This window comes from Arachis hypogaea, chromosome 12 (assembly GCF_003086295.3).
Source record: "Arachis hypogaea cultivar Tifrunner chromosome 12, arahy.Tifrunner.gnm2.J5K5, whole genome shotgun sequence".
NCBI classification, from domain to species: domain Eukaryota; kingdom Viridiplantae; phylum Streptophyta; class Magnoliopsida; order Fabales; family Fabaceae; genus Arachis; species Arachis hypogaea.
Window position 1 is genome coordinate 31,913,505 of NC_092047.1, and position 27,178 is coordinate 31,940,682.

Sequence of the window (27,178 nt, forward strand, 5' to 3'; positions counted from 1 at the left end):
CGTCAGCAGTCAAGTTCTCTTCCACACCTTCGTCGTGCTCGTTGAGGTAACTAGTTTCCATCTTCATGTTGCTCCTTATCTTCCTTCTCTTGATTCAGTTTCTTGCGTTTTTTAATTGCTGACCATATATAATCACATGCATTCCTTTCTGCCTTTTTAATTTATTCACCTTATCTACGTAAAAAATTTATAAGTGGGTAGGAATAATCCCAGCTAAGATTTGATGGGTTTGGGGGTTGCATGTTCATATCTTCATTATAACTATTAACTAAGAAAAAAAATTTTAAAATATGAGCTTTGATTCATTGAATTATTTTCTGATTTAAAGAGATTCCATTTATGTAATTGATATACGTACATATAACTAATGTTATTTTCTATTTTCATTGCTAGCATGATGCGTCATTTAATACCGTTTATCCAAGTAATAATATTTACCTACTTCACAAATGCAAGTTGAAAGAATTAATTAATCACCTTAGGTTATTAATGAGTGAAAAAAATCTATGTGCAGTGCTAAAGATGATATAAACAGTTTACACTGCCATTGATTATGGATCGGCTGAAAAGAAAGAAACAAATATTTATACACATATATGTGTGGATAGGAGTAGTAAAAGTTAAAAAGTACAGAGTTCTTGTTCAATTATAGTGTGTATAATATTATTAAAATATTTTAAATTCTTTTGATGGTTCAATTGTTTCTATTGTATACAGTATATAACTGCTCTTTTGCCTATAACTTTTGTATGTGATTTCTGAACTCTAAAGAGTACTTATTGGAGCTATATGAGTACTAGTAGTCTTGCATATGCATATATCCTGAGACTCATCACAAAAGTAGTGTATATGGTTTAATTACAAGTTTGGACCACAAAAGCAATTAAACACTGCCTAACCAACCAACTTGTATACATATGCATGCTTCTCCATTATTGGTGCATCTTCACGCTATGTTCTGTTCAATCATATCTTTAAAGTTATTTGTTCAACCTTCAGTTTTAGTTAGGTACATGAATTAATGTTTCTGAAAAAAAGAAAAGAAGAAATTTATGGAATCTTATTTTCAGCTAAATATATATTAATCACCAATGAAATATTTGCCCAGAATTTGGTTAATTATCAAACTTATATTGAAATATATCCAATTCTATATTTGTTTGTCTTTGTGCGTGTATGTTATTTCTATTATCCAATTACGTTAATTATATCACTTGTTAGTCTAAGATTAATTAATGTTATCTGTCATGCTACATGTGTTTATGCAAGGATTTTAAGATGCCAAGGAAAGCTAAGTACACGAAAGTCACAAGCGTGGAGCCACCACGTCAGCAGCCTCCAGTTGCACCTCCTGCGTCCTTACCATCTGCTGACGATGACTGGCTCATCCCCCGCCCCCTATTAACGGTGGTGTCTCCGCAACAGCTCCTCTCCGACCCTTTCGTCCACCTCGGACCGAACCAAGACCTGAGCCACAGACCGCTAACGCCAGTGTACAGGTGACGGAACCATGCAATGAGGACGTTGACCCGGAGGCGAACAAGGTAGATTCGTTTGAAGAACACATTGACAGGATGTTTGCTGCTTCTGATGCTAAAAAGCGCAAAAGACGAAAGACTACTGAGTTTTGGGATGTTGAACTCATTGGTAACAAGTGTTGAACCATACAACTTTTTAATTGATTAGCTAATGATATTTGTATGTTTCTCACATGTTGTGCACATTGTAGACATGAATTTGATTTTTTTTCTATTTCTAGATTCTGATGGAATAGTCAAGCAAGCTAAAATGAGTGTGAAGGAGGATATGGAGCAGTTTCTTAATGGAAGCAAGGTCATACTGAGGTTCAACGACGAGTTGCAAGCAATCGGAGATAGAGCTGGAATGTTGAGTGGCATTCTAGGAGTGATGGGCTCTGATTACAGCAAGTTTCCTATCTGTGAGAAGAGTTGGGCAAAGGTGCAGGGCAAAGACACGGTTTATAATGATTGCACAAAGGTAAAATGACTTTTGGCATTGTTGAATCATATCAAACATTCAACTTACAATTACTTACAGTTGGACATTATTCATCGTAGGAGATGTTCCACTTTCAGCAAGATAGCGGTGGTAGAATCAAGAAAATATTTTTGCGACAAATGGGGAGGTCCTGGAAGGATACAAGGGGGAGGCTGTATGATAAGCATTACAAAACAACCATGACACTTGAGCAGAATCTTGACAACTGCCCGGCGAAAATTCCTAGAGAGCATTGGAGGTGGTTCATTGATTATCGTAATGATCCTGCAACAAAGGTACCCCATTTATTTAATTATGACCAGGCCAATTCAATGTGTAACCCACCGATTAAATCAATAACCTAATGATTCAGTAATTTAACCGGTTCACTTCTAATAACTATGGATTCAAAATCTGATCTAATACATATAATTTTTTAAGAAATGAAATCCAATCAAATCTAAAAATGCAATTTTGATCATTTTTTGATATGATTTGAGATAGATAAATAGTTTTTATTTCGATTGATTTGAATTTGAACCCTGTTAATTAATATATATGATTAGTTAAATATAATATATCAATTCTCAGCATAAGTCACAGGCCAAAAGGAATGTTTGATAAAATTCATAATATGTACATGCATGGTGATGAGATTGATGTACACCAACCTTCAATATTGTACAGAATATCATCTGGCCCCTTATTAGGGACACGAATGGTGTGATCTGAAACAATAGCTAGAGAATATTTACACAACATGGTGATAAAAAATATACTACATATTATTAGGAATATAGTTTTATTTTGTTAATTATCTAAAATACCCTTAACTATTTATAATTATATGTGCAGCGTTAACCTTATTTTTTGTCTGTCATCGTAAAAATATGTAAAAATATTTAGACAATAATAATAAATCGGTTCAAAACAAGCTAAAATAATTTTATTTATTGTTTTTTAATTATATTAATTTTTATCTTATTTATATTTCCTAATTATTGTTAAAAAATTTAATAAATATTAAATATAATAAGTATGTAATTAGAGATATTATATATATAAAGTTATAAAGATTACTTTATTGAATTCAAGCTTACTATTGATTTTTAATAGGTGAAGTGCAAGCAAAACGCGCTGAATCGAAAGAAGCAACTTTACACGCACACTGGCGGTTCTAAAAGCTTGGCTAGGGTAAGGGAAGAAGAGGTAATATATATTTGAAATCAAGTATAGGTGCCTATCATTGGCTCGAATAATTCTCTTTTTTTAGACAAATCATTCTTCAGTTTTGACTTATAAGGTATTGACAAGTGATGCTATTTTTCAAAGAAGTAATGCTGGAGCTATTAAAATAATTTTACTATTTAAGTATAATCAATTACTCAATCCTTGAAGAATAAATGGAGCAATCATTAGATACCTTATCGATTGAGGCAAAATAAATTAGTTGGCATTTAGTTTTGATTTATCTATAGAGTATAACAACAAAGAATTATTGAAAAATTTAAAGAAGTGGAATTCATGGTATAAATTGTAATGTCACAGTCACAAAAACAAGGGAGGAGAGTTGGTAGGAGAGAAGTATGGATCCTAAAGCAAAAACGACTTGATGGCAGCTATATACACGAAGAAGCTCAGAGGATTGGTGTAAGTACACTTAATCATTTATGTTGTAACATGTTGGGTTTAGTTATTAAAATGTCTAGATTATGCTATATTTCTAGTGTGATTGTGTAATTTTATTTATGCCTGCAGAAAAAAATATCCGAGATTGAGCAGCTGGATGAATCTACAAGAATATTGTCAGAAAATGATTTCCTTGCCCAAGCTCTCGGTAAAGAGCACCCGGGTAGAGTGCGTGGCATAGGACACGGGCCGACACCAAGTCAACTCTTCCGTCCGAGTTCGCAGCCGCTGGTGGATAGAGCTCAAGTAGAAGAGGCTCAAAAGATGCTGTGTGAACTACTGACGGAGGTGACAACCGAAAAATTGGAAAAGAAAGCAATGGAGGATGAATTAGCACAAGAGAAAACGAAGAGGCAGGCAATAGAGAGTGTGCTAAGTTATCTGGTCCAACAGCAAGGTGGGGAGCTGCCACCAGACATCGCTGCACGGATGAATTCTTTGGATGAACATGGCGGAAATTAGAAATTAGGATATATGTGATAGTTTGTTTTTCAGTATATGTTTTTTTTTTTTATATTAACTATGCATTTTTAATTATTAGCCAAGTACTTTACCTTTTTGGGTGACTATTGAATTACTTTATTGATATTAAAATAAACATGTTAGTTTGTTTCGCAGTTAAATATTCATGAGTTTTTTTTTCATAATGCAGAATTTTAGAGAGAAAAAAATATAAGATTCTTTAAATAAAAAAGAAAAGATAAAAACAAAATAAAATATAATTAAAAAAATTGATAAAATTAAATAACGATAAGATTCTTTAAATAAAAAAAAGAAAAAAATCTCCAGGATTGTAAAATAAATCAAAATAAAATTTTATATAAAAAAATGCTACGAATAGCGGCGGTTTCAAGTAAATTTCATAAAAAACGCTGGTGCAAATTGCGGTGGTTGAGGATTGTCGCAACCACGTGAGGGAAATCACTCTTGGATAATATAGCGACGGTTTATATAAACCGCCGCTAAACTGATCGACGCAAAATACCTGATTTGCGGCGGTTATGCCAGCGGTTGCTGGAAACCACCGCAAAATGTGATGCCGCGCCTTTATGCGCTGCGGATAATGTGTCGCTGGCAAGCTGTTTACCGGCGGTTTTATAACCGCTATCCTCCGCATGTCCCGTAGTGCATGACCATATATTCCTTTAGGTCACGCATTAAAGTCATGATCATAGACCCCTTTTAGGTCACCGTATTATTAAACCGTAACTATAGACCCTTTTAGGTCACTCGTTAAAACCGTGACCATATATCTCTTTAGGTTACTACTTAAAACCGTGAGAATAGACCCTTTTAGGTCACCATTTTTTAAAAATCGTGACCATAGGTATTTTTTGTCACGTTTTTTAACCATGACAAGAGAAAGCGTGACCTAAAATCTAGAATAATTTTATTGAAAAAAAGTCACCCTATAAAATCGTGACCCTAGATATATATGGTCACAGTTTTTAAAAAAATAGTGACTAAAGGTTTTATTTTAGGTCATAGCCAAAAACTGTGACTAGTTTTCAAACGTGGCCAAAAACACCGTAGCCTAAAGATTAAAATATTGTAGTGGTGTAATTCACAACCAAAGATTTGTGCCAAGAATGTTTTGGATGTTATCAATTTTGACCTTTTTTTACTAATTTGACTATAACTTGAGCTTTAGAGTTCTGAATAAGGTGGTTCCAGTGGCACTAGAAAGCTAACATATGGAGCTTCAAAATGATATGCATGTATCTATAGTGGACAGTGAATATGGACCGCGCACGCCACCATTTTTTGCGCCGCGAATCAAGCCTCACATGACACCATTAATGAAGCATCTGGCTCACATTGTGGACCTCTAAAAGGCCTCAAACTTTATATTTTTTAGTATTTAAAGAGAAAATATGAAGAATAAAATGGAGGAGAATTTAGGGTAGATTTAGTTAATTTTTTGTCAATTTTTCCTCTAATTTTAATTTTTAGTCTTGTTTTAGTTTAGTTTTATTTACATTTTCTTGTTCTACTATCTTATTTCATTAGCACTTTCTTGTTAATTTCATGTTATGTCAGTTTAGTTTAAGAACTCTTGTTGAACTTATATTTTTCATGAATGAATTTGATGTGTTTTACTTTATTGATACTTACTTGAGTTGATATTACTGAATTCTTGTAGTGGATAGTTGTAGTTTTTATTAATTCTTGTAATTTATAATGCTTTATATTTATGCATTCTAACGTTTGATGAAATGTCTCACTTAGTCATATAGTAGATTTTGATTCTTTACTTGGGTTGGAACTTAGGTGAACTTGAGTTACTAATGTCCAAATTGATTGATAATTTAGAGTTGTTAATTAATTTTGTTTCTACTAATATTAATCTTGTATTAATTTCAATTTGTAAGTTGGTTATGACTTAGGAATTAAGACTAATTAAACCTAATCGACTTTCTTCAATTTGCAGAGGTTGACGAATTGAGTTTGCTCTTTATAATTATCATGTTGTGGTTAGTTGACAAATTTTAACTTTCTTTTTTTTCTGGTTAATTTCCTTAATTGCTTATAGTTTGATTTCTTTCAATATTTAGTTATTGCTTGCTCCTTTAATTAATTACCATTTAAAAATTTTATAATTGGAATCAAACCTATGATATTTCCATAACCAATGAAAATGCACTCGATTATGATTCTAAGAGAGAATGACCCAGAATTAAATTTTTGGTTATTGATTTAAACTTTGTAATATTTTTAGCTAAACTTTGATAATGTTAAATTTCGGTTTAAACCTAAAACGAATATTGAGCTTTTTAATTTGAAAATTTTTAAATCGGTATTTAGCATTTATCAAGCAACATCGTCGACGGAGACGACAGTGTCTTTGTTATTAGAGTCACCCTGAAGATGTACGTACTACGACAGATTGTTCAACTGATACTTTTTTTCATGGAATCAACCACTATTCTAACAACAATAAATCTCTCTGTTAACGAGGGATCACCATCGCCGGAGATAAAAGAGTCTAGTGTGGTGGCAAAGACTTCTTCCTGAAAAGATTGAACAAGCATATACATTAACAAACATTTTATAAAATGATCAGATCAAATAATCATAGTACTAATCACAACCAAAAGGCAGTGAGAGAACCTAAAAGGAAATAAAAAAAAAAGTGACACAAAGATAATGATGATGTTGATCATAGGTAGTTATTTAAAATGCCTCTAAAAATGGAAGATAATTGGCATAAAGCTCAACCAATCTTAATCTTAAGAAAAAATATATGTAAACAATTTTTAACCGGCCAATTTTAAACGATTATAATTAATAATTATTTTTAGAGAACACAAATTTGCGCATGAATTTGTCAACTGCCCTCTCCATTCTCAAATACTTAGCACGTTCGTTATCTTCATTCCTCTTATTTACGTCGCTCATAAGAAGAATGTTGTTATGATATATAAAAAATGTTAAATATGTGAAATTTGTTGTAAAATAACTAAATAAATAAGGAAGAAGTAACAAATATAAAATATGGAAATATAATTAGATAACAATATTAACCACAGTTACTATCTCAATATAAAAGAGATGATACTTATATATTTATATATATATATATATATATATATGTATTAACGTATGAAGGAAAAGAGATAAAGAGTTTTGTATATAGACAATATAAATAGAGAGAGTGAATTCTTATTGATTGTTGATGTATAAAAACAAGCGAGGTTTCACCTATTTATACAGGTGACAAGCCTTTATTTTCAACCTTCATTTACTTTCAATTTATCTTGAAAAGCTATCCTTTCACTATAGGAAAAGGTTAGCCGCCCAATCTCATAAATGGGCATCCACATCATCATGCATATCTTAACACTCCCCCTTGGATGACCATTTAGGAATATGCCTCATTAAAATCTTACTAAAGAAAACCCAATGGGAAAAACTTTAGTGAAGGAAAAAGAGTACAATATCCTTTGTGATGGGACTGCCTCATTAAAAACCTTGTCAAGAAAAACCCAATGGGAAAAAATCTGACCAAGGAAAAAAGACTACAGTCTCCCCCTTTTGTCGACATCAGTTGATGTCTCGAAATCGGCGCATCCCAATCTCATGTACCAATTTTTCAAAGGAGGATTTTGGGAGTGACTTTGTAAATAAATCTGCTAGATTGTCACTTGAGCGGATCTGTTGGACATCAATTGTCCCTTGATTTTGAAGATCATGAGTGAAGAAGAATTTAGGAGAAATATGCTTTGTTCTATCACCTTTGATGTATCCGCCTTTAAGTTGAGCAATGCATGCTGTATTATCTTCAAACAGGACAATTGGAGCTATCTTATGATCAATCAGTCCACATGATGACAGAATATATTGGATCAAACTCCTGAGCCAAAAACACTCGCGACTAGCTTCATGAATCGCTAGTATTTCAGCATGATTAGAGGATGTTGCAGCAATCATCTGTTTCGTGGACCTCCATGATATAGCTGTACCACCATATGTGAACAGGTATCCTGTTTGAGATCTCCCTTTATGTGGATCAGACAAGTATCCAGAATCTGCATAGCCAACTAATTGTAACTTGGATCCATAGGGATAAAACAATCCCATATCAACCGTTCCATGAAGATATCAAAAGATTTGTTTGACTCCACTCCAATGTCTTCTGGTTGGAGAGGAACTATATCTTGCTAGTAAATTCACAGCAAATGATATATCGGGTCACGTATTATTAGCAAGATACATTAATGCTCCAATAGCACTAAGATATGGTACTTCAGGACCAAGGATATCTTCATTCTTTTCTTTAGGACGGAATTGATCCTTTTTCACATCCAAAGATCTTACGATCATTGGGGTACTCAAGGGATGTGACTTATCCATATAAAATCTTTTCAAGATCTTCTCTGTGTATGCTGTTTGATGAATAAAGATCCCATTTTTCATATGCTCGATCTGCAGACCGAGACAAAATTTAGTCCTTCCAAGATCTTTTATCTCAAACTCTTCCTTTAGAGTTTTTATAATTGTTGGAATTTCTTCTGGAGTTCCAATGATATTTAAATCATCAACGTACACAGTAATAATAATGAATCCAGATGCAATTTTCTTTATGAAAACACACGGGCAGATATCATCATTCTTAAATCCGTTTTTGGTCAGATACTCAGTAAGACGATTATACCACATTCGTCCAGATTGCTTTAGACCATATAAAGATCTTTGCGATTTAACTGAGTATAACCTTTGCGAATATTCATTGGATGGTTTAGACATCTTTAGTCTTTCAGGGACTTTCATATAGATATCCCGATCTAATGAGCCATATAAATAGGCTGTTACCACATCCATTAAATGCATATGCAGTTTATGATATGCAGATAAACTGACCAAATTACGCAATGTTATCGCATCCACTACTGGGGAATACGTTTCTTCATAATCTATATCGGGCCTTTGTGAAAAACCTTGTGCCACAAGTCGGACTTTGTAGCGCACAACTTCATTTTTCTCATTTCGTTTTCTCACAAATACCCATCGGTATCCAACAGGTTTTACATCATCAGATGTACGGACTACAGGTCCCAAGACTTCACGTTTTGCAAGTGAGTCTAATTCAACCTTCATGGCTTCTTTCCATTTTGGTCAATCATTCCTTTGTCGACATTCTTCGACTGATCTTGGCTCAAGATCCTTACTTTCATGCATGATATTTAATGCCACATTATATGCAAATATTTCATTGATAATTGTCTTATTTCGGTCCTATTTCTCTCCTATAAAGACATAATTTATCGAGATTTCGTCATTTTCACAATTTTTAGGTACCTGAACGTCTTCTGGCATTATATCAAAATTTTGGACAACTGCAGGTGTCTTTACTATGTCTTTTTCAATAGGAATAGTATTTACCTCTTTTTTCTTTCGAGGATTTTTATCTTTGGAACCGACAGGCCTGCCACGCTTCTGGCGTGTATTTGCTTCAGTGGCTATTTGTCCTACTGGGACATCAATTCGAATTGGGGCATTTTCCGTCCTGCCACGCTTCTGGCGTGAATTTGCTTCAGTGGCTACTTGTCCTACTGGGACATCAATTCGAATTGGGGCATTTTCCGCTGGTATATAAGATTTGGTTATCCTCTTTGTATCAAAAAATGCATCAGGCAATTCATTTGCTATTCTTTGCAAATGTATAATCTTTTGAATTTCTAGTTCACATTACCCTGATCGAGGATCTAAATGCATCAACGATGATGCATTCCAATTAAGTTCCTTTTCAGGAAGCTTATTCTCTCCCCCTAATGTTGGAAATTTTGATTCATCAAAATGACAATCTGCAAACCGGGCTTTAAATACATCTCCCGTTTGTATCTCAAGATACCTCACTATAGAGAGAGAATCATATCCAACATATATCCCCAATTTTCTTTGGGGTCCCATTTTGGTGCGATTAGGTGGTGCAATGGGAACATATATCGCAAACCCAAATATTCTTAAATGGGAGACATTTGGCTGCTGGCCAAAAGCTAATTGCATAGGAGAGAACTGATGGTAACTCATTGGCCTCAAATGAATAAGTGCTGCGGCATATAAAATAGCATGCCCCCAAACCGAGGTTGGGAGATTTGTTCTCATAAGCAAGGGTCTAGCAATCAATTGGAGGCATTTAATAAGTGATTCTACTAATTCATTTTGTGTGTGAACATAAGCTACTGGATGTTCAACACTTATTCCATTAGCCATACAATAAGCATCAAAATCTTGGAAAGTAAATTCACCAGCATTATCAAGGCGAATTGCTTTGATTGGATTTTCTAGAAATTGTGCTTTTAATCGAATAATTTGAGCCAGTAATCTCGCAAACACCAGGTTGCGAGAAGACAATAAGCACACATGTGACCATCTCGAAGATGCGTCTATTAGGACCATAAAATATCTGAAAGATTCACATGGTGGATGAATAGGTCCACATATATTACCTTGAATCCTTTCTAGGAATTCAGGGGACTCAAATCCAATCTTTACTGGTGATGGCCTTAAAAATTAACTTTTCCTGAGAACATGAAGCACAACAAAATTCACTAGTTTTAAGAATCTTCTGGTTTTTTAGTGAATGTCCATGAGAGTTTTCAATAATTCTCCTCATCATGGTTGTTTCCGGATGACCCAATCTATCATGCCAAGTTATGGATTAATTTGTGCTAGTAAACTTCTGGTTTACAATGGCATGTGATTCAATTGCACAAATCTTGGTATAATATAACCCAGATGAAAGTGAGGGTAATTTTTCTAATATAACTTTCTTATTTGAATCATGAGTTGTGATACATAAATACTCATGATTTCCCTCATTCATTGTCTCAACATGATATCTATTTCGGCGAATATTTTTGAAACTCAACAAGTTCCTCAGGGACTTGGTAGATAATAGTGCATTATTTATTATAAATTTTGTTCCTCCAGGAAACAAAACTATAGCTCTTCCGGAGCCTTCTATCACATTGCCTGAGCCAATAATAGTATTAACATATTCCTCTTTTGGCACAAGATGGGTAAAATATATATCACTTTTAAGAATAGTGTGCGAACTTGCACTATCCGCAAGGCAAATATCTTCAGAATATGTCCTTGCCATTTTTCCTCAAAAACAAATGATAATAATAATAAAATGAGTAGAAGTACATGTACAGTAAAATTATTCACATGAATACTTAACAAATACATACATATATCAAACTATTCCATCATTGATCAAATAGCCAATATTACCTTCAGAATCCTTAAAAAAATTAGATACATCATAATGAGTGGTGGAATTTTTATCATTTGAAACAAAATTTGTTTCCTTTTCTTTGTCATCCCTTTTCAAGGATGTTTGATAAAGATCAACTAGGTGCATTGGGGTACGACAGGTACGTGACCAATGGCCTTTTCCACCACAACGGAAGCATTTATACTTTCCCCATTATTTCTTTCTTTATCCCACTTCTGGTGAGATCTTTCTTGTGAACATAATTTCTTTTCCTTCCATAATTTTTCTTGTTATCAAAATCTTGCCATTTACCTCTTCTGGGGTTAATCGCCGCATTTACTTCAGGAAATGGGGCATCACCAACTGGGCGTGCTTCATGATTCCTCAAAAGTAACTCATTGTTGCGTTCAGCAACAAGAAAGCAAGAAATTAACTCAGAATATTTTCAAATTCTTTTTCTCGATACTGCTGCTACAGGAGCACATTCGAGACATGGAAGGTCAAGAAAGTTTTCCCTAACATATCGGGTTTGAGGAAGTATCACATGATTGTATCTTTCTTCAAGGTCTTTCCACAGATCTGCAGGATCTTTTAACGTGGGATATTCATTTTTTCAATCATACGTCAAGATAACGACAAAGGAAAATCATGGCCTTGACTTTTATCCTTTTTGAGATGTATTATTTTTAGCCTCAATGGTATCTTCAAGATCCATTGTATCAAGATGGATTTCAACATCTATATCCATGATAAATAATTATTTCCAGATATATTAAGAACATCAAATTCAAGATGAAAGAGTTTCGACATAATGAAAATTTGTTACCTGGAGTCTTCTTAAAATATCGTTAGAGCTTCGTGCTGATAACGTGTTGTAAAATAACTAAATAAATAAGGAAGAAGTAACAAATATAAAATATGGAAATATAATTAGATAACAATATTAACCACAGTTACTATCTCAATATAAAAGAGATGATACTTATATATATATATATATGTATTAACGTATGAAGGAAAAGAGAGAAAGAGTTTTGTATATAGACAATATAAATAGAGAGAGAGAATTCTTATTGATTGTTGCTATATAAAAACAAGCGAGGCTTCACCTATTTATACAGGTGACAAGCCTTTATTTTCAACCTTCATTTACTTTCAATTTATCTTGAAAAGCTATCCTTTCACTATAGAAAAAAATTAGCCGCCCAATCTCATAAATGGACATCTATATCATCATGCATATCTTAACAAAATTTTGTTCATAATAGATAAATACAAAACAATGAGTTGGGATAAATTTATAAATATTCTAGACAGTTCTATTGAATGGAATTCCATCGAATACTTTGCCTTGTTCAAATTGAAAGTTACAATTCCATGAAGTCTAAGGGCCCGGTTGGTTTAATCGTTTTCATTTTCATTTTCAAATGAAAATGAAAATAAGACATAAAAATATAATTAATTAAATATTTTAAAAAAAATTTTAACAAAAATATTTTAAAAAAAATAGAACAAAATTAAAAACGCCGTTTTCATGTTTTTAATCTTTTCAGTTTTAACTTTTGAAAACGTTTTCAAATTAAAATATGGTGTTTTTTATTTTGGAATAAAGGTTCGAATTTTTTCTATTGTTTTTACATGTTTTTTGCTCACGCTATAAAAATTAAAAGAGTACATAAAAAACTTAAAAATATGAACAAAAAAGTTGGCTTTTTGTTTTAAATTTTTTTAACTTTAATATTTATTTATTCATTATTTTATTAATAAATTATTTGTTAAAAAATTGTTTACATCAATAAATTTTTGATATTAATTAATTGATTCATTTGGTATAAAACTAATTTTAGTTTCGATTTTTTGTTTCAATTGATATTTTTTATTGTTATATAGGGCTATAGAAAATATAAAACCAACTATGTATATAAGAGATACCAAGTTTTTTTTAAAATAGTATAATAAGATAATAATTTATTTTATATTGATACTGTACAAAAATTAATTATTAATTCAATAAAAAATTAAATAACTAAAATTGACATTTAATAAAAATACAACTTTGTAATTTTAAACTATTAAAAATACATTTTAAAAATAAATCAATCAAATATATTTTTATTATTTTCGATACTTAAAAATAAATCTTCTTTTTACAAACTGATTACATTTTTTTAAAAAAATTAAAAATAAAAATTATTTTTAAAAAATAAAAACAAAAAACAAAAATATTTTCGCAAACCAATCCCTCGCTAAGCAATTCAGCTGAAGGGAGCCACAATAACAAGCCCATATAAGAACTTAGGAAGACAAGTGGTAACGAGAACCTTATGGTATGATGACCAAAAAAGAAAATAAAAGAAAACTATGGTCTCATAACCAAACCAAAAGGTCAACATGCTGATTTAGGTGACATTACGGATTTGTCATTTTGGAACCGAAATCGTTGAAATTTTTGCACACAAACAAAATGTTGGTTAAATTTTTTGAGGGCATGCTGGTTCTACTTCCTGTAGACCGTAGTATATATACACTTGACTTGGCCTTAGTGCTTACATGTGTCTACAAAATTAAGAACTTGGTAACATGATGATTGTCCGATTGTATAATAAATCCATAGCTCCTAAAAGTAGGCCACAAGCCGTTGTATATTGACAAGTGAAATGTTTATGGAACAATAATAAACAATACTGAATTTGGGTGTACAGCATCAAAATTGTTAAAATTTGAAACTTTATTTTTATATTAAAAAATGGGGTAAAAATATTTTAAATTTAATTATTTGTAAAAATTATTCTCGTATCAATGTATATATAAAAAATTACTCACCAAAATAACTATTTATATAAAATACATATTAAAATATAAAAATACACATTAAAAATGAGTTAAATAATATATATATTTATATACAAACATATATATAGTAATTAATTTGATGATTGAATTTTAGTGTAAATATAGCATTTTGATATTTTATTGACAAAGTTTTTTTAATAAAAGATAATTTTAAATAGATTTTAGGTTGTCTACGATATTCCTTAGTCCGGTAGATAGGAGTTCTATTTAAGGGTTTGTTGTTAGCTAATAAATTGTTATATACACAAGGCAAAATTCGAATTCTCAACACTTAGTTAAGTAGATTAATAAACTAATTATTAGACCAACTGAAATCGATTATTTTAAAATAGATTTAGTAACTTTAATTAAAGAATCAACTTACATGCTTTAAAGTCTTAAAAGGCTCTACATATAAACCAAAACCAAAGTTTAAGAATGAAATTACAAATCAATGATAAATGGGGAACATTATCCCTATAATCAGGGGAGGGGCTTCGATGATACAATGAACTGCCGCTGAATTATAATATAAAATTATAAACTCTTGATTGCATGAATCTTACTATTTTTACTTTTGCATTGAAAGCAACTTTAACAATTGACAATTAACAATGGAAATATATTTGAGGTTGTCTCTATATAAGTTCCCAGAAGCTTGTTTTAGAACCAACTAGTAGCTCCAAATTACATATATTAAAGTACAACCAACCATATCATTTCATATTTATCATTCAACCTCAAATCTCAAGGAATGCATTAACAGATAGATACCAAGCCTTATTTGTGTTCTAATTACAAGGTGAATGGTTCATCTGTTTCTCTTTCTCAGAGATCTTTTTTATTCACCCTTAATTAATTTATTTTTTTTCAAAATAAATATAGCTTCATCTAGTTGGTTTGCAATGAATGTTTCACAGACACCTTGTTCTCTATGCATGCTAGGAGTTTTCTTCAATTAATTACTGGTCATAAATATTTCTCTATAATTTGAGGCTTGATCTTGGTATGGAGAGAACAATACTAGATGTTATGTGAAATGTGATATTGGATCTAGTTTTAATTTATGTTTTGAAATAACAGAATTTAATGATCTCTACAAGTTGTACTTAGGGAAAAGAAGTAAGAACTTTTAACCATGTTACCTTTTTAATAAAGCTGTACAATTTTAAAGTTGTAGCAATTTATTTTGCATCTTTCGTTAGTTTTACTGTGATGCCACTTGCTCAATCCTATAATGTAGACATCCCAGCCCAATGGAATATATAAAATATGTACATATATCATTATTCTTTTAGGGTAGGATATGAGTTTAGGGTGTACCCTATTCTACCCTATTCGCATTCTATATATAACACATATTTTATAAAAATTATGTATATTAGAAGATGAGAATTGAACCCACAACCTCCCTCATATAATGACTTGCAATAAGTGAGCAACCTCTAAATTATTTAGTTAATTTAGTAACTTAGATTATTAGTTTTTTATTTTTTATTTTAGTAATATGTATGAAATTTGAAATGATTGAATTTTACATTTGTTTTGAAAAAATTTGATATTTTTGCAGGTAGGGTAGGATAGGATAGGGTTTAGAACTTTAGGGTGCAGTCGGGCAGGTAAGATTAGGGTTGAGAGATTCTCAACCCGTGAGTAAAGTTAAGATAGGATCCAAACCCTACCCTACCCTACCCATTGTCTAAATGGACAAGAATGTGTTCTTTAACCAGCAATTCCTTCCTCCTCCAAATATGCAAAATGAATGAAATTGTTTTTGAAATTCTGGTTTTGTTACGTTGTCTTATGTGCCTTGTAAGATAAACATGGTCTCTAAAACTCAACTTTACATTATTCGCGGGTTTATAACATGTTAACCATAACCCTATTCATCGTCAATCTTCGAGTATCCGACCCTACTTACGGATCATAAAAAAATGCAATATTCAATAATCTGATGAGATTTGAAGGTTATAATTTAGTATTTATATATCACTAAATAGATTTAATTTTTTTATAAACAAAAGTTTTAAAATTTTAATTGAAAATCTTGATTTGGTGGTTAAAGACTTTATATATCAACTAAAGGTTCTTGGTTCTTCAACACTCATAGCACATTTTTTATATACACATTCTCTCAATGGTGTGCATATCATTTGTTCATTTATTAAGGTGTGATTGTAATACTTCTTAATTTTTATAGTTTATTTATTGTCTAAAAAAATTAGATAAATAAATCAAGAGATTGAGAAAGGAAAAAATTTCTTTCTCCTAGAGACCACAGAATCATAAACAAAAAAAAATGAAAATGTAAAATGAATAATATCTAAAACTGAAATTTTATTTTTCAAACTTTGAATAACAGCAACAATAGGTTTCAAAATTGGTTACCAAAAGATGAATCCACTGTTGACAGGGCATTGAAGAGATTATCAAGCACAGCTTTCACCAAGAATATGGAAGCCATTGAAGAGCTAAGCAAATATGAGGAGACCATCAAACATTTATTCAAGCTTTTAAACAAAGTTTGCCAAGAAAGAGATGAAGCAAGATACCAACTTCAATCAATACTAAAAAGTTCCCAACCATGTAACACCTCTTACACAAGCCATCACTTTTCACAATCATCAATGGAAATTACTAAAAAACCATATTTGAGCAACAAAGCATTATTCTCATATTGTTCAAATGAGAAGCTTCCTTCTACTTGTGATTCTTCACATCATGCTAGAACAAAAAAAGAACCAAGCAAGTTGGCATTATTTCCAAACCATGAAAACAGAACCACTACTATAGAAAAGGGTGTTTCAAAATGTGATTTTGATCATAGTGCTTCACTTGTGATTGATGAACTTGTTTTGGGGAAGCCTTTGCCTCAAAAGGGTAGGTTGCTAAGAAGTGTAGCAGAAGCTGGACCTTTGCTTCAGACACTTCTTATTGCTCCTCTTCCGAAGTGGCAAAACCCTCCTCCTTCTCCTCCTTCTTCTTCTTCTTATCCTCCATCTTGCATTGTAAATGATGATAAGGATAATAACAGTGTTGGTGATCAAAGTGTAAGTGTTATTCCAACCTCTTTGAGTTTGGCATTTCCTGGGAATTACAGTGGAGCTTCTTTGCATAATAATGCATCATCAGAGTTTGAGCTACTAGTGAAGAATGAGCCAATTTCATGGGTGGATCATAAGGATTCAAGTATTTTCCACAATAATCATATGTTAATTGGAAAGAAGAGAAAGCTTATATGATGCTACGGTGATCCTATTTGTATGATTTGTATCATAATGTATCATAATTTTCTTAACTCCTTATGTAAAATATAGGCGTTTGCTCTGCTGCATAAAGTTTGGTGGCTAATTTGTGTTTGTGTGTATAGAGACTAGTGTTGGCTAGCTTATGAGTGGCTTCAAAATGTTGTGTATCATGCAAAATTATAAAAGAAATCGGAAAATACATGGATTCACTTTTTCTTTAAATAAGTTGGAGTCTTGGTGAGGTATATTTTGATATCATCAAATCAGATAAAGAAAATAAATAAATTAAAAGAGTTATCAAAATAATTTTGAAGATTATTTGAAAAAGATGATTGAACTCAAGCAGGAGTTACACTAGAGATCATTAAATATAGATAATTCGATTATAAGTCTAACTGAAAATGATTAATGTACTAATACTGGATCAACAAAGAAGTTTAGGAAAACAATAATCCAATATAGAGGTATTATTGAAACTAAGAAGGAAAGCTTGTCAGAGTAGGAAGCATCTCGGATTTTGGGAGGAAGAGAGGGAGAGACAAAAGTTCAATATACTACTAATAAATAAAAATAAGAATCTATATTTTTTATATTAATTTTTTTTTTAATTTTCTGCAAACATCAATCTTATCTTACAAAGGATGCCCTCAACCTTCCTTTTCAGCACACCACAACCACCACCACAACACTCCACAGCCAAACTTCCAACCACCACCACCGCCGCCTCCGCCGTCGCGCCACCGACCACTCACTTACCGAACGCAGACAAGTTCGCACTCCTAATCGACAACGTCAAGTCGGTCCACCACCTCCTGGAAATTCACGCTGCCGTCCTCCGCCGTGGCCTGGAGCGCCATCTCCCCATTCTCCCCTTCAAGCTCCAGCGATCGTACTCCTCCCTCGGCCACCTCCACCACTCCCTCTCCGTCTTCAACCTCACTCCAAACCCCACCGTCTTCTCATGGACCGCGATTATCTACGCTCACGCCCACCGTGGTCTCTTCCACCATTCCCTCATCCTCTACTCCCAAATGCTCCAAACCTCCGTGCAACCCAACAACTTCACCCTCTCTTCACTACTCAAAGGGTTACCCCTCGAACCCGCCATGGCCCTCCACTGCCACGTCGTCAAGTTCGGTTTCTGCGACGACTTGTATATCACAACGTGCCTGGTTGACGCTTACGCTCGCGGGGGTGATATTGTTTCCGCGCAGAAGCTGTTCGACGAAATGCCTGAGAGAAGCTTGGTGTCTCTCACAGCTATGATCACTTGCTACGCAAAGCACGGGAAGCTCGCTAAGGCACGGAAGGTGTTTGATGAAATGGAGGAGGAAAGAGATGTGATTTGTTGGAATGTTATGATTGATGGGTACACTCAGCATGGGTTACCCAATGAGGCTTTGTTGCTGTTTAGGAAGATGCTGGATGAGAAGAAGAAAAGGAACAGTAAGGTTAGGCCTAATGAGGTTACTGTGTTGGCGGTGTTATCTTCTTGTGGGCAACTTGGTGCACTTGAGTCTGGTAGGTGGGTGCATTCTTACATTGAGAACAATGGGATTGGGGTTAATGTTCAAGTGGGTACTGCTTTGGTTGATATGTATTGTAAATGTGGTAGCTTAGAGGATGCGTGCAAGGTTTTTGATGGGATTTCTTGTAAGGATGTGGTGGCTTGGAACTCCATGATTATGGGGTATGCCATTCATGGGTTTTGCGAAGAGGCTTTTCGGTTGTTTGATGAGATGCGAGGAATGGGAGTTTTGCCAACTGATATTACCTTCATTGCGGTTTTGAGTGCTTGTGGGCATTCTGGTTTGGTTGCCAAAGGATGGGAGGTTTTCGATTTGATGAAGAACAGATATGGGATTGAACCGAAGATTGAACATTATGGGTGTATGGTGAATCTTCTTGGCCGAGCTGGGCACCTTCAAGAGGCCTTTGACCTTGTAAGGGGCATGAAGATTGATCCTGATCCTGTTTTGTGGGGAACTCTTCTTTGGGCTTGTAGGCTTCATAACAATGCTTCACTAGGAGAGGAAGTTGTGGAGTTCCTTGTGAGCCACGACTTGGCAAATTCGGCGACTTATGTACTCCTTTCCAACATGTACGCTGCTGCTGGGAACTGGGAAGGTGTTGCAAATATAAGGTTACTGATGAAACAGTATGGAGTTGAGAAGGAACCTGGTTGTAGCTCAATTGAGGTTAACAACAGGGTACATGAGTTTCTTGCTGGCGATTTAAGACACCCAAAGAGCAAGGAGATATACTTGATGTTGGAGGAGATGAATTGTTGCCTCAAGGCCAAGGGTTATACACCAAAGACAGATATCATTTTGCATGATCTAGCGGAGGAACAAAAGGAGCAGTCCCTGGAAGTTCATAGTGAGAAACTAGCTTTGGCATTTGGACTAATTAGTACTCGTCCAGGAACCCCAATCAAGATTGTGAAGAACCTTAGGGTGTGTTTGGATTGTCATGCTGTGATGAAGATGATGTCTAAGATCACTGGGCGTAAAATTGTAATGAGGGACCGGAATCGTTTCCACCACTTTGAGAATGGTTCATGTTCATGTGGGGATTATTGGTGAACTTAATTCGTTAATCATGAAGTAAAATTCCTTTCATATGGGGAAAGTACAACCGGTGTTAAATTTCATTAGTAGATACTGAGATGTATGTTGTATACTATTAACAAATTACTCACACCACTGTTACTCGAACCTCTACCAATCTTGGTTATTAAGATAATGAATTTGTCAAGATCCAAGTGCATTTTCTGTTCGCTACATATCTATATCATCTATATTCCTTTCTGATGTAGTTTTAGCTCTCTAGAACATGACAAGCTCCCTTGAGAGTACCAGCACCAGCGCCACGATCAACTCAAGCACAACTTCGATTAATTATACCACTCCAAACAGTTCAGTTACTGGGGTTAATTCTTCCAAGCTGCTATGGATTCAGTGGAACCTGGAGTTGGTGGTGTACCTAATCGTTTTCTTGGAATTACACCTGCTTATTTGTGGCAAACGCAACATCAACATATGGCATTATATGTAGTATGCTATTTAGCAAAATGTGAACCTCAGCTTCTAAGAAAGGACCTGCTATGATAGCTTATATTTTGAAGCGATTCAGTTGGTCATGTTTTCCTTGTTGACACATGAAACACTTTTTAGGATATGACAGAATATCGCATGTCCCTCTCAGGTAGAGGCCCACTTTAAACTGAAATGCGATAGATTGTGCAATGCCTTTGTTTTGGATGACAATGGTAAGTTTGACCAGCATATGACTGATCTTATATAGGCAATTGAGGTTAACTGATAAATTTTTCTGTGGTTTGGCATTTGATTTTCTTGCTAGCTGATTTCCTTTTTTCTTGACTCAGATTCTTCATCATCAGGAGTTCAAAGTTCACGTTCTTGGCTTATAGAAAGGTCTGAGCTCATTCAATTACCTTAATCTTAATTGTTTTAGTGGTTGGCAAGTTGTATTGATTTTTACACAAAAACCATTAATTGTTTTTCATTGGATAAAGAAATGTTGTTATAAATTGGACCTACATGTATATCCAAACCCTTGTTTGAATCATATGACATTTAAGTTAGGACATGCTGGTTTTTTTTTTTTTTTTTTTTGAATAAACTACCATTTGTACCCATGAACTTTGCAAACGCGGACAAAAGTACCCATCAAACAAAGAAACTAACGTTGTACCCATGAAAGATGGATTTCGTGTGATAAAAGTACCAAAGCTCTAATTTTTTGTTGACCTTTTAATAAAATTCCTAAATTACCCTCATCTTTTATCTTCTTCCTCAAATTCCAAACTTTCTCAACTTTCACCACCACCAACACCAACACCTTCTCTGATTATCACTGCTTCCCCTACCCCCTCTCCACTGTCACCACCCACCATCACCACCACCAGCACCGCCATCATCACCTTTTACCACCATCATCTCTTTTTTTGTGGGATCAAACAAGCACCCAGAACCTGATCTCGGAGCATCGAAAACCTCAAAGATTCTCACAGGTAAGAAACCAGAACAAGGGCGCAATCATGAGAGACAACAAATTGTTGTACAAAACAAAACTCCAAGTGTTCAACCCTAAATTCATGACTATGTGCTTGATGTAAACCATCTCAGTGGTGATTGTGACAAGATAAGCAAAAGCCAAAGAATAAGCATGTAAAAGTAGAATAAGTGGCGACATACCCCGGCACCGACGAGGATATGGAGAAAAATGTGAGCTTGGAAGGGCAAGGCTACTGGCGGAAGACGGTGTCCACAAGGGCGACGAGGAGAGGGTGAGAGATCGGAAGACGATGAAGGTGTCGACATTGGCGTGGCGGAGGAGGTTGGTGTTGGTGACGATGGCAAGGAAGAAGACGAGAAGAAATGCTTGGCGGTGTCGATAGTGAAAGGATAGTGGTGGAGGAACCCTAATTTGCCGAGAAGGTAGACTTCGAGAGCGGAAGTGAGGTACTGGAGTGCGGTTAAGAGGCCGGGGTAGTTGAATTGGGTGATGGCGTACTTGTTGATGATGGCGTGGAGACTGGAGCAGAGTGCGTAACCGACCACAAGGAAAGGGGGTTCTGTGGAGAGGGGGAGGGGAGGCAGTAGTAATCAGGAATGTGTTGGTGGTGGTGAGGGTTGCGAAAGTTTGGAATTTGGGGAAGAAGATAAAAGGTGGGGGTAATTTGGGAATTTTATTAAAAAATAACAAAAAATTAGGGGTTTTGATACTTTTGTCACACGGAACCCATCTTTCATGGTACAATGTTAGTTTCTTTGTTTGATGGGTACTTTTGCCAGTGTTCGCAAAGTCCATGGGCACAAATGGTAGTTTAGATATCACACATTTTATGTAATGATTGTGTTAATAGAAATGATCAATGCTCAATATTTGTTTTATCTCTGTTTGTCTGAGTAACAAGCATCAATGTTATGCAAGTCTTGGTTTATTTAGTACTACAAAGATGGAGGATTTTTTTCCCCTTAAAAAGTAATCTATTTCATTTAGGTTTCTAGGTGATCGATCACATAGCTTATCTTTGCCATTACTTTATGTCTTATGCCAACCAGCACCATTTGAGCTTTGAATGAAATTTCTAATATGAAGTGAGCAACATATCATTAATTTGCTGATTGCATGCTGCAGTATTTGTAAGTTCCATACTGTACCTATATCCATGATTACGACTCCACGTTCTTCATATCACTTCTTTTTCCAGGGTCAAGCTGTTGATTGAGGAGAATGAAAGAGCCCACGGATTTATTACTCAGTTTGAGTGGGAAAGCTAGTTTGTAGTTGGGGTTGAATTAAAGGAAGTTCAGCAGGTGGAGAGGGATTATGTCTGGTCAATAGGTGTAAGGCAAAAATAAAGAAAAACTGTTGAGCACCTAACATTTCTCAAAAATTATCTACCAAAATATTGTACATAACATATATTTCAAAACATTAAAGGTTAAAGATGGCATAAATTGAAATTTCCAGATTAGCTGGTTTGCCTCGCGTTTCATATTATATTTTGGTTTTATTACTTTGAAGGTCTTTATAATTTCAGTCAATTTTAGTATGCTTTTGGGCTGTTGTATATATTTTGATATTTTGAAAACCTTTTTAGCACTTTCTACTTTTTGCTTGTACATAATCTAGATTTCTATTTTAGTTTTACATACTTTTTATCTTCTTTTATGTTGGCTAGTGTATTGTATATATATGGTTTAGTTGTAGTTAATTAGTGGGCAATTTACCTATATAAAATGAATGGAAGAAAATTTTACTTAAATGCATTCGTGTCCTATTACTTTTTTATATAATTTGTGGTAACTTATCACGTTTTAGTGAATTACACATAAACCGTGGTAACATACAACGGTTTATGAAGAGAGCTTTGTAAACATAAACCTTGGTAACTTATTGAAGAGAGAATTTTTGCGTGGTCTAGAAATTTGCAGATAAATCCTCGTTGCAAGTATAGCTTCTAAACCAACAAAAGTCCTTTCTTACAAACGTTTTGGTTGTCACAAGTAACAAACCCCTTTTAAAATTGATAACCGAGTATTTAAACCTCGGGTCGTCTTCTCAAGGAATTGCAGGGAGGTATGTTTTTATTGTTGGTTATGAGTCTTGTAAATTAGGGGTTTTAGAAAGTAAGGAAGCAGTATGTTAAATGATAAGAAAAATAAAATAATAATAATAAAATAAACTCTTGGCAAGGTATTATAACTAGAAGTCATATCCTGGTTATCCTTATCAACTGTAATGAGAATTGGATTTTTCTCCCACTTTTTTAACCTCTAACTATGAAGGTAAGTTAAGTGGATGAATTAATTTTTATTCCTCAGATCCTAGTCTTTCCTTGGGAAAAGTTAGAGTTATTGGAACTCGAATTAATTCTTGAAGAATTCCAATTTTCAATCAACAATGAGTTTGATAACTCAAGAGTCACCAATTATTTAACCAAAGCCAAAAGAGAAGAAAGTCTACTTGAATGAAAATAATTTGGATAAACAGTGAGCATTAATAAATTAAAGAGAGCAATCATAAGTCTGAAATAGCTTGAATTATATTAAATAAAATATTCAAATCTTAACATGGATATTCATAAATTAAATTGGAAAAGTAAATAAAAGGAACATTGAACCTGAGATTGAGAGGCACTCATAAAACTAAGAGAAATCCTAAATCCTAAGAGAGAGGAGAGAACCTCTCTCTCTAAAAACTACATCTAAATCCTAATAATTGTGAATATGAAAGCTTGTTCATGAATGGATGCATTCCCCCACTTTATAGCCTCCAATCTGTGCTTTCTGGGCCGAAAACTGGGTCAGAAACAGCCCAGAAATCGCTGGTTGCGAAATCTGCCACGCTGGTTTTTCGTCACTGCGACGCGTCCGCGTAGAGCACGCGTTCGCGTCGTCTAGTGTCAAGGAAACTATGGCATATTATAATCAAATCGAAGCACCGGACGTTAGCTTTCCAACGCAACTGGAACCGCATCGTTTGGACCTCTGTAGCTAAAGTTATAGTCGTTTGAGTGTGAAGAGGTCAGGCTGGACAACTTAGCAATTTCTCCAACTTCTTGTATTCCTTCCACTTTTGCATGCTTCCTTTCCATCCTCTGAGCCATTCCTGCCCTGTAATCTCTGAAATCACTTAACACATATATCAAGGCATCTAATGGTGATAAGGGAAAATTAATTTTTGGTAATTAAAAGGCTCGGGAAGCAAGTTTCCAATTATAGAATAAAATTAGGAAGGAAATATAAAACTATGCAAATATTATGAATAAGTGGGTAAAGAGTTGATAAAATCCACTCAATTGAGTACAAGATAAATCATAAAATAGTGGTTTATCAACCTCCCCACACTTAAACACTAGCATGTCCTCATGCTAAACTCAAGAGAAGCTATAAAGATGAAGAGGAATGGTAAAATATATGAAATGCAACCTATGAATGCAACTACATGCTAAATGCTTTTACTTACTTGGTTAAGAGTAAATAAGTTCTTCAAGACAAAAGTAATTCAAATTCCACTAATTCAAATCATACAATAAAAAGCAAGTAAACTTGTAAGAAGATAGCTCATGAAAGCAGGGAACATAGAATTAAGCACTGAACCCTCACTGGTAGTGTATATCACTCTAGTCTCTCAAGTGTATACGGTAATTCACTCTACTCTTCTCTAGTCATGCTTTCTAAAATTTGTTCTTCACCCAACCAATCAACAATATTTAATATACCAATGCAAACATCATGAGGTCTTTTCAAGGTTGTAATGGGGCTAAGGTAAGGATAAGGGTATATGTATATGGCTAAGTGAGCTTTATAAATTGAATCTTTAATTAACCTAATCTTTCACCTAACATACATATACTCTATATAACTCTAGAATCATGCCTAGCTACCCATAGTCTTCACTTTTGCATTACATACTCATGTATCAATTTTTCTTTAATTTTATCACATATGCATTGATCTTTTATTAACTTAACATTGGGGTAATTTTGTCCCCTTATTTATTTATTTATATTATATATTTTTTCTCTTTTTCTTTTTTTCTTTTTTTTTCTCTTTTTTTTTTTTATAGAGAGACATAAAAACTAGAATAACATATCAATGCATATGGAATTTTTAATTTTCTGTTTTACATGAGTAGATGCCCAAATTTTTCAATATTCAAAATTAAAAACATGATACATTCCCTTATTAACCCAAGTTCCCACAGTTTTCCCACACTTAATTGTTGCACAATCCCTATTTTAAGCTAACCAAAGATTCAATTGGGATATTTAATTATTTTTCTGCTTAAGGCTAATGATGTGGTAAAATACAGAACAAATGGGGATTAAAAGGCTCAAAGTGGCTGACAAGGGTGATTTAAAGGGTAGGCTTATTTGGGATAAGTGAGCTAAAATCAAACAATGGCCTCAATCATGCAAACATGTAAATACACTAAATATTGGACATATAGAATGGAACAAAGCAAAGATTGCAATCATAGTGAAGAAAAGACACAAGAATAAAAATTTATGGTTAAATAATGTAACTATGTAAATAAGCTCAAAATCTCACAGGTTGTGTGCTCTTTAGCTCAAAAACCATGTTCCAAATACAATTTCAAACAAGTTTTAACATAAATTTTTTTTTCAATTTAAATTAGTGAAATTTTCCAAAAATAGAGTCCTAAAAAGGAATTTATTACTTTAACCAAGTAGTAACTAAATGCACAAAATCAAATAAACATGCAATCAAATATGTAGATGCAACAATGAATAAATAAAAAAAATAAGAGTATTGGTGTTGAAAAGAAGGTAACTAACCCGTGGAAGTCGGTATCGACCTCTCCACACTTAAAGATTGCACCGTCCTCGGTGCATGCTGAGATGTGCAGGTGGACGGGCTGTTCCAACTGATGCTTTTCTTCAAGGATTGTGCAGATGGACTTGTTTGTCTCCTCATGTAAACGTCTTCCGGTTCCCTTCCGGGTGGCCATCTTGAAAGAAAAAGGGAAGAAAAGTAACCCAATAATAGAGATAAGAAAATAAATGAAATATGGTTGGGTTAATGCCAAATGATAAGGGTCTCATTTACATGGAAGCTTCAACATGTACGTGAGAAAAAAATATAAGCACATGGCATACTAGTGGTGCAAAATTTACAACCAAGGAGAGGAAAATGTGGGTAATGCAAGATAGTATAAGTTCATATCAATGCACGAGAAGTACAAGTATCATAAAAGATTAGCATTGATTTAAATAATGTTATCCAATCAGAATAAAACAAGTCATAAGCACTAAGATAATACCAGAAATGATATAGCAGGTGAATAAGAACATTTGAACACCAATAGTAAAATAATAAATTTAGAAAAGAAAAATAAAAAATATACAAAATTAAAATGCAATGAATGAAAGTATGCAAATAAATAAAATAAAATAAAAGATAAGAAGAATGAGAAGGGAAAGAAATAAAGTAAGAAAGAAAGAAGAAAGAAGAAAAGATAAGAAAATTGGCTGATCTGGATATTCTGTGCGCCGCTTGTGACGCTGACGCGTGAGTGACGCGGTCGCTCGGATAGCGCTTCTATGAAATGACGCAGACGCGTCATTCACGCGGTCGCGTGGATTGATCTGTGCCATTAGCGCGAGGGCAGCCGCGCGGTCGCGTAACTT

At 33.9% G+C, this 27,178-nt stretch overlaps 2 protein-coding genes, 1 long non-coding RNA gene and 1 pseudogene across 3 annotated transcripts; 3 read left to right on the forward strand and 1 right to left on the reverse strand.

Moving 5' to 3' along the window:
- Window positions 1–1,574: 1,574 nt before the first annotated feature.
- Window positions 1,575–4,149, forward strand: LOC112729934 (uncharacterized). The gene is made up of 5 exons (XM_025780066.1): window positions 1,575–1,647; window positions 1,760–1,998; window positions 2,097–2,294; window positions 3,115–3,207; window positions 3,757–4,149. The coding sequence occupies exons 1-5, from the start codon at window positions 1,575–1,577 to the stop codon at window positions 4,147–4,149; spliced, it is 996 nt and encodes a 331-aa protein (XP_025635851.1).
- A 10,759-nt stretch (window positions 4,150–14,908) lies between these two features.
- Window positions 14,909–17,715, forward strand: LOC112727273 (uncharacterized). The gene is made up of 2 exons (XR_011868458.1): window positions 14,909–15,044; window positions 16,605–17,715. It is a non-coding gene; the product is annotated as an uncharacterized lncRNA (long non-coding RNA).
- Window positions 17,716–17,931: 216 nt separating this feature from the next.
- On the forward strand, window positions 17,932–20,247 carry LOC112727274 (pentatricopeptide repeat-containing protein ELI1, chloroplastic). The gene has a single exon (XM_025776956.3). The coding sequence runs from the start codon at window positions 18,132–18,134 to the stop codon at window positions 20,073–20,075; it is 1,944 nt and encodes a 647-aa protein (XP_025632741.1). The 5' UTR covers window positions 17,932–18,131; the 3' UTR covers window positions 20,076–20,247.
- Window positions 20,248–21,395: 1,148 nt separating this feature from the next.
- LOC112729935 (GDP-fucose transporter 1-like) lies at window positions 21,396–22,112 on the reverse strand (annotated as a pseudogene).
- Window positions 22,113–27,178: the final 5,066 nt, after the last annotated feature.

What these genes read in the sequence shown, in the direction of transcription:
- LOC112727274 (XM_025776956.3), top strand. Translation starts at nt 18,132, where the DNA reads ATGCCCTCAACCTTCCTTTTCAGCACACCACAACCACCACCACAACAC.
- LOC112729934 (XM_025780066.1), top strand. Translation starts at nt 1,575, where the DNA reads ATGTTTGCTGCTTCTGATGCTAAAAAGCGCAAAAGACGAAAGACTACT. An exon ending in TTGGGATGTTGAACTCATTG is followed by an intron (nt 1,648 to 1,759) that starts GTAACAAGTGTT and finishes TTCTATTTCTAG; the next exon opens with ATTCTGATGGAATAGTCAAG. An exon ending in GTAATGATCCTGCAACAAAG is followed by an intron (nt 2,295 to 3,114) that starts GTACCCCATTTA and finishes GATTTTTAATAG; the next exon opens with GTGAAGTGCAAGCAAAACGC.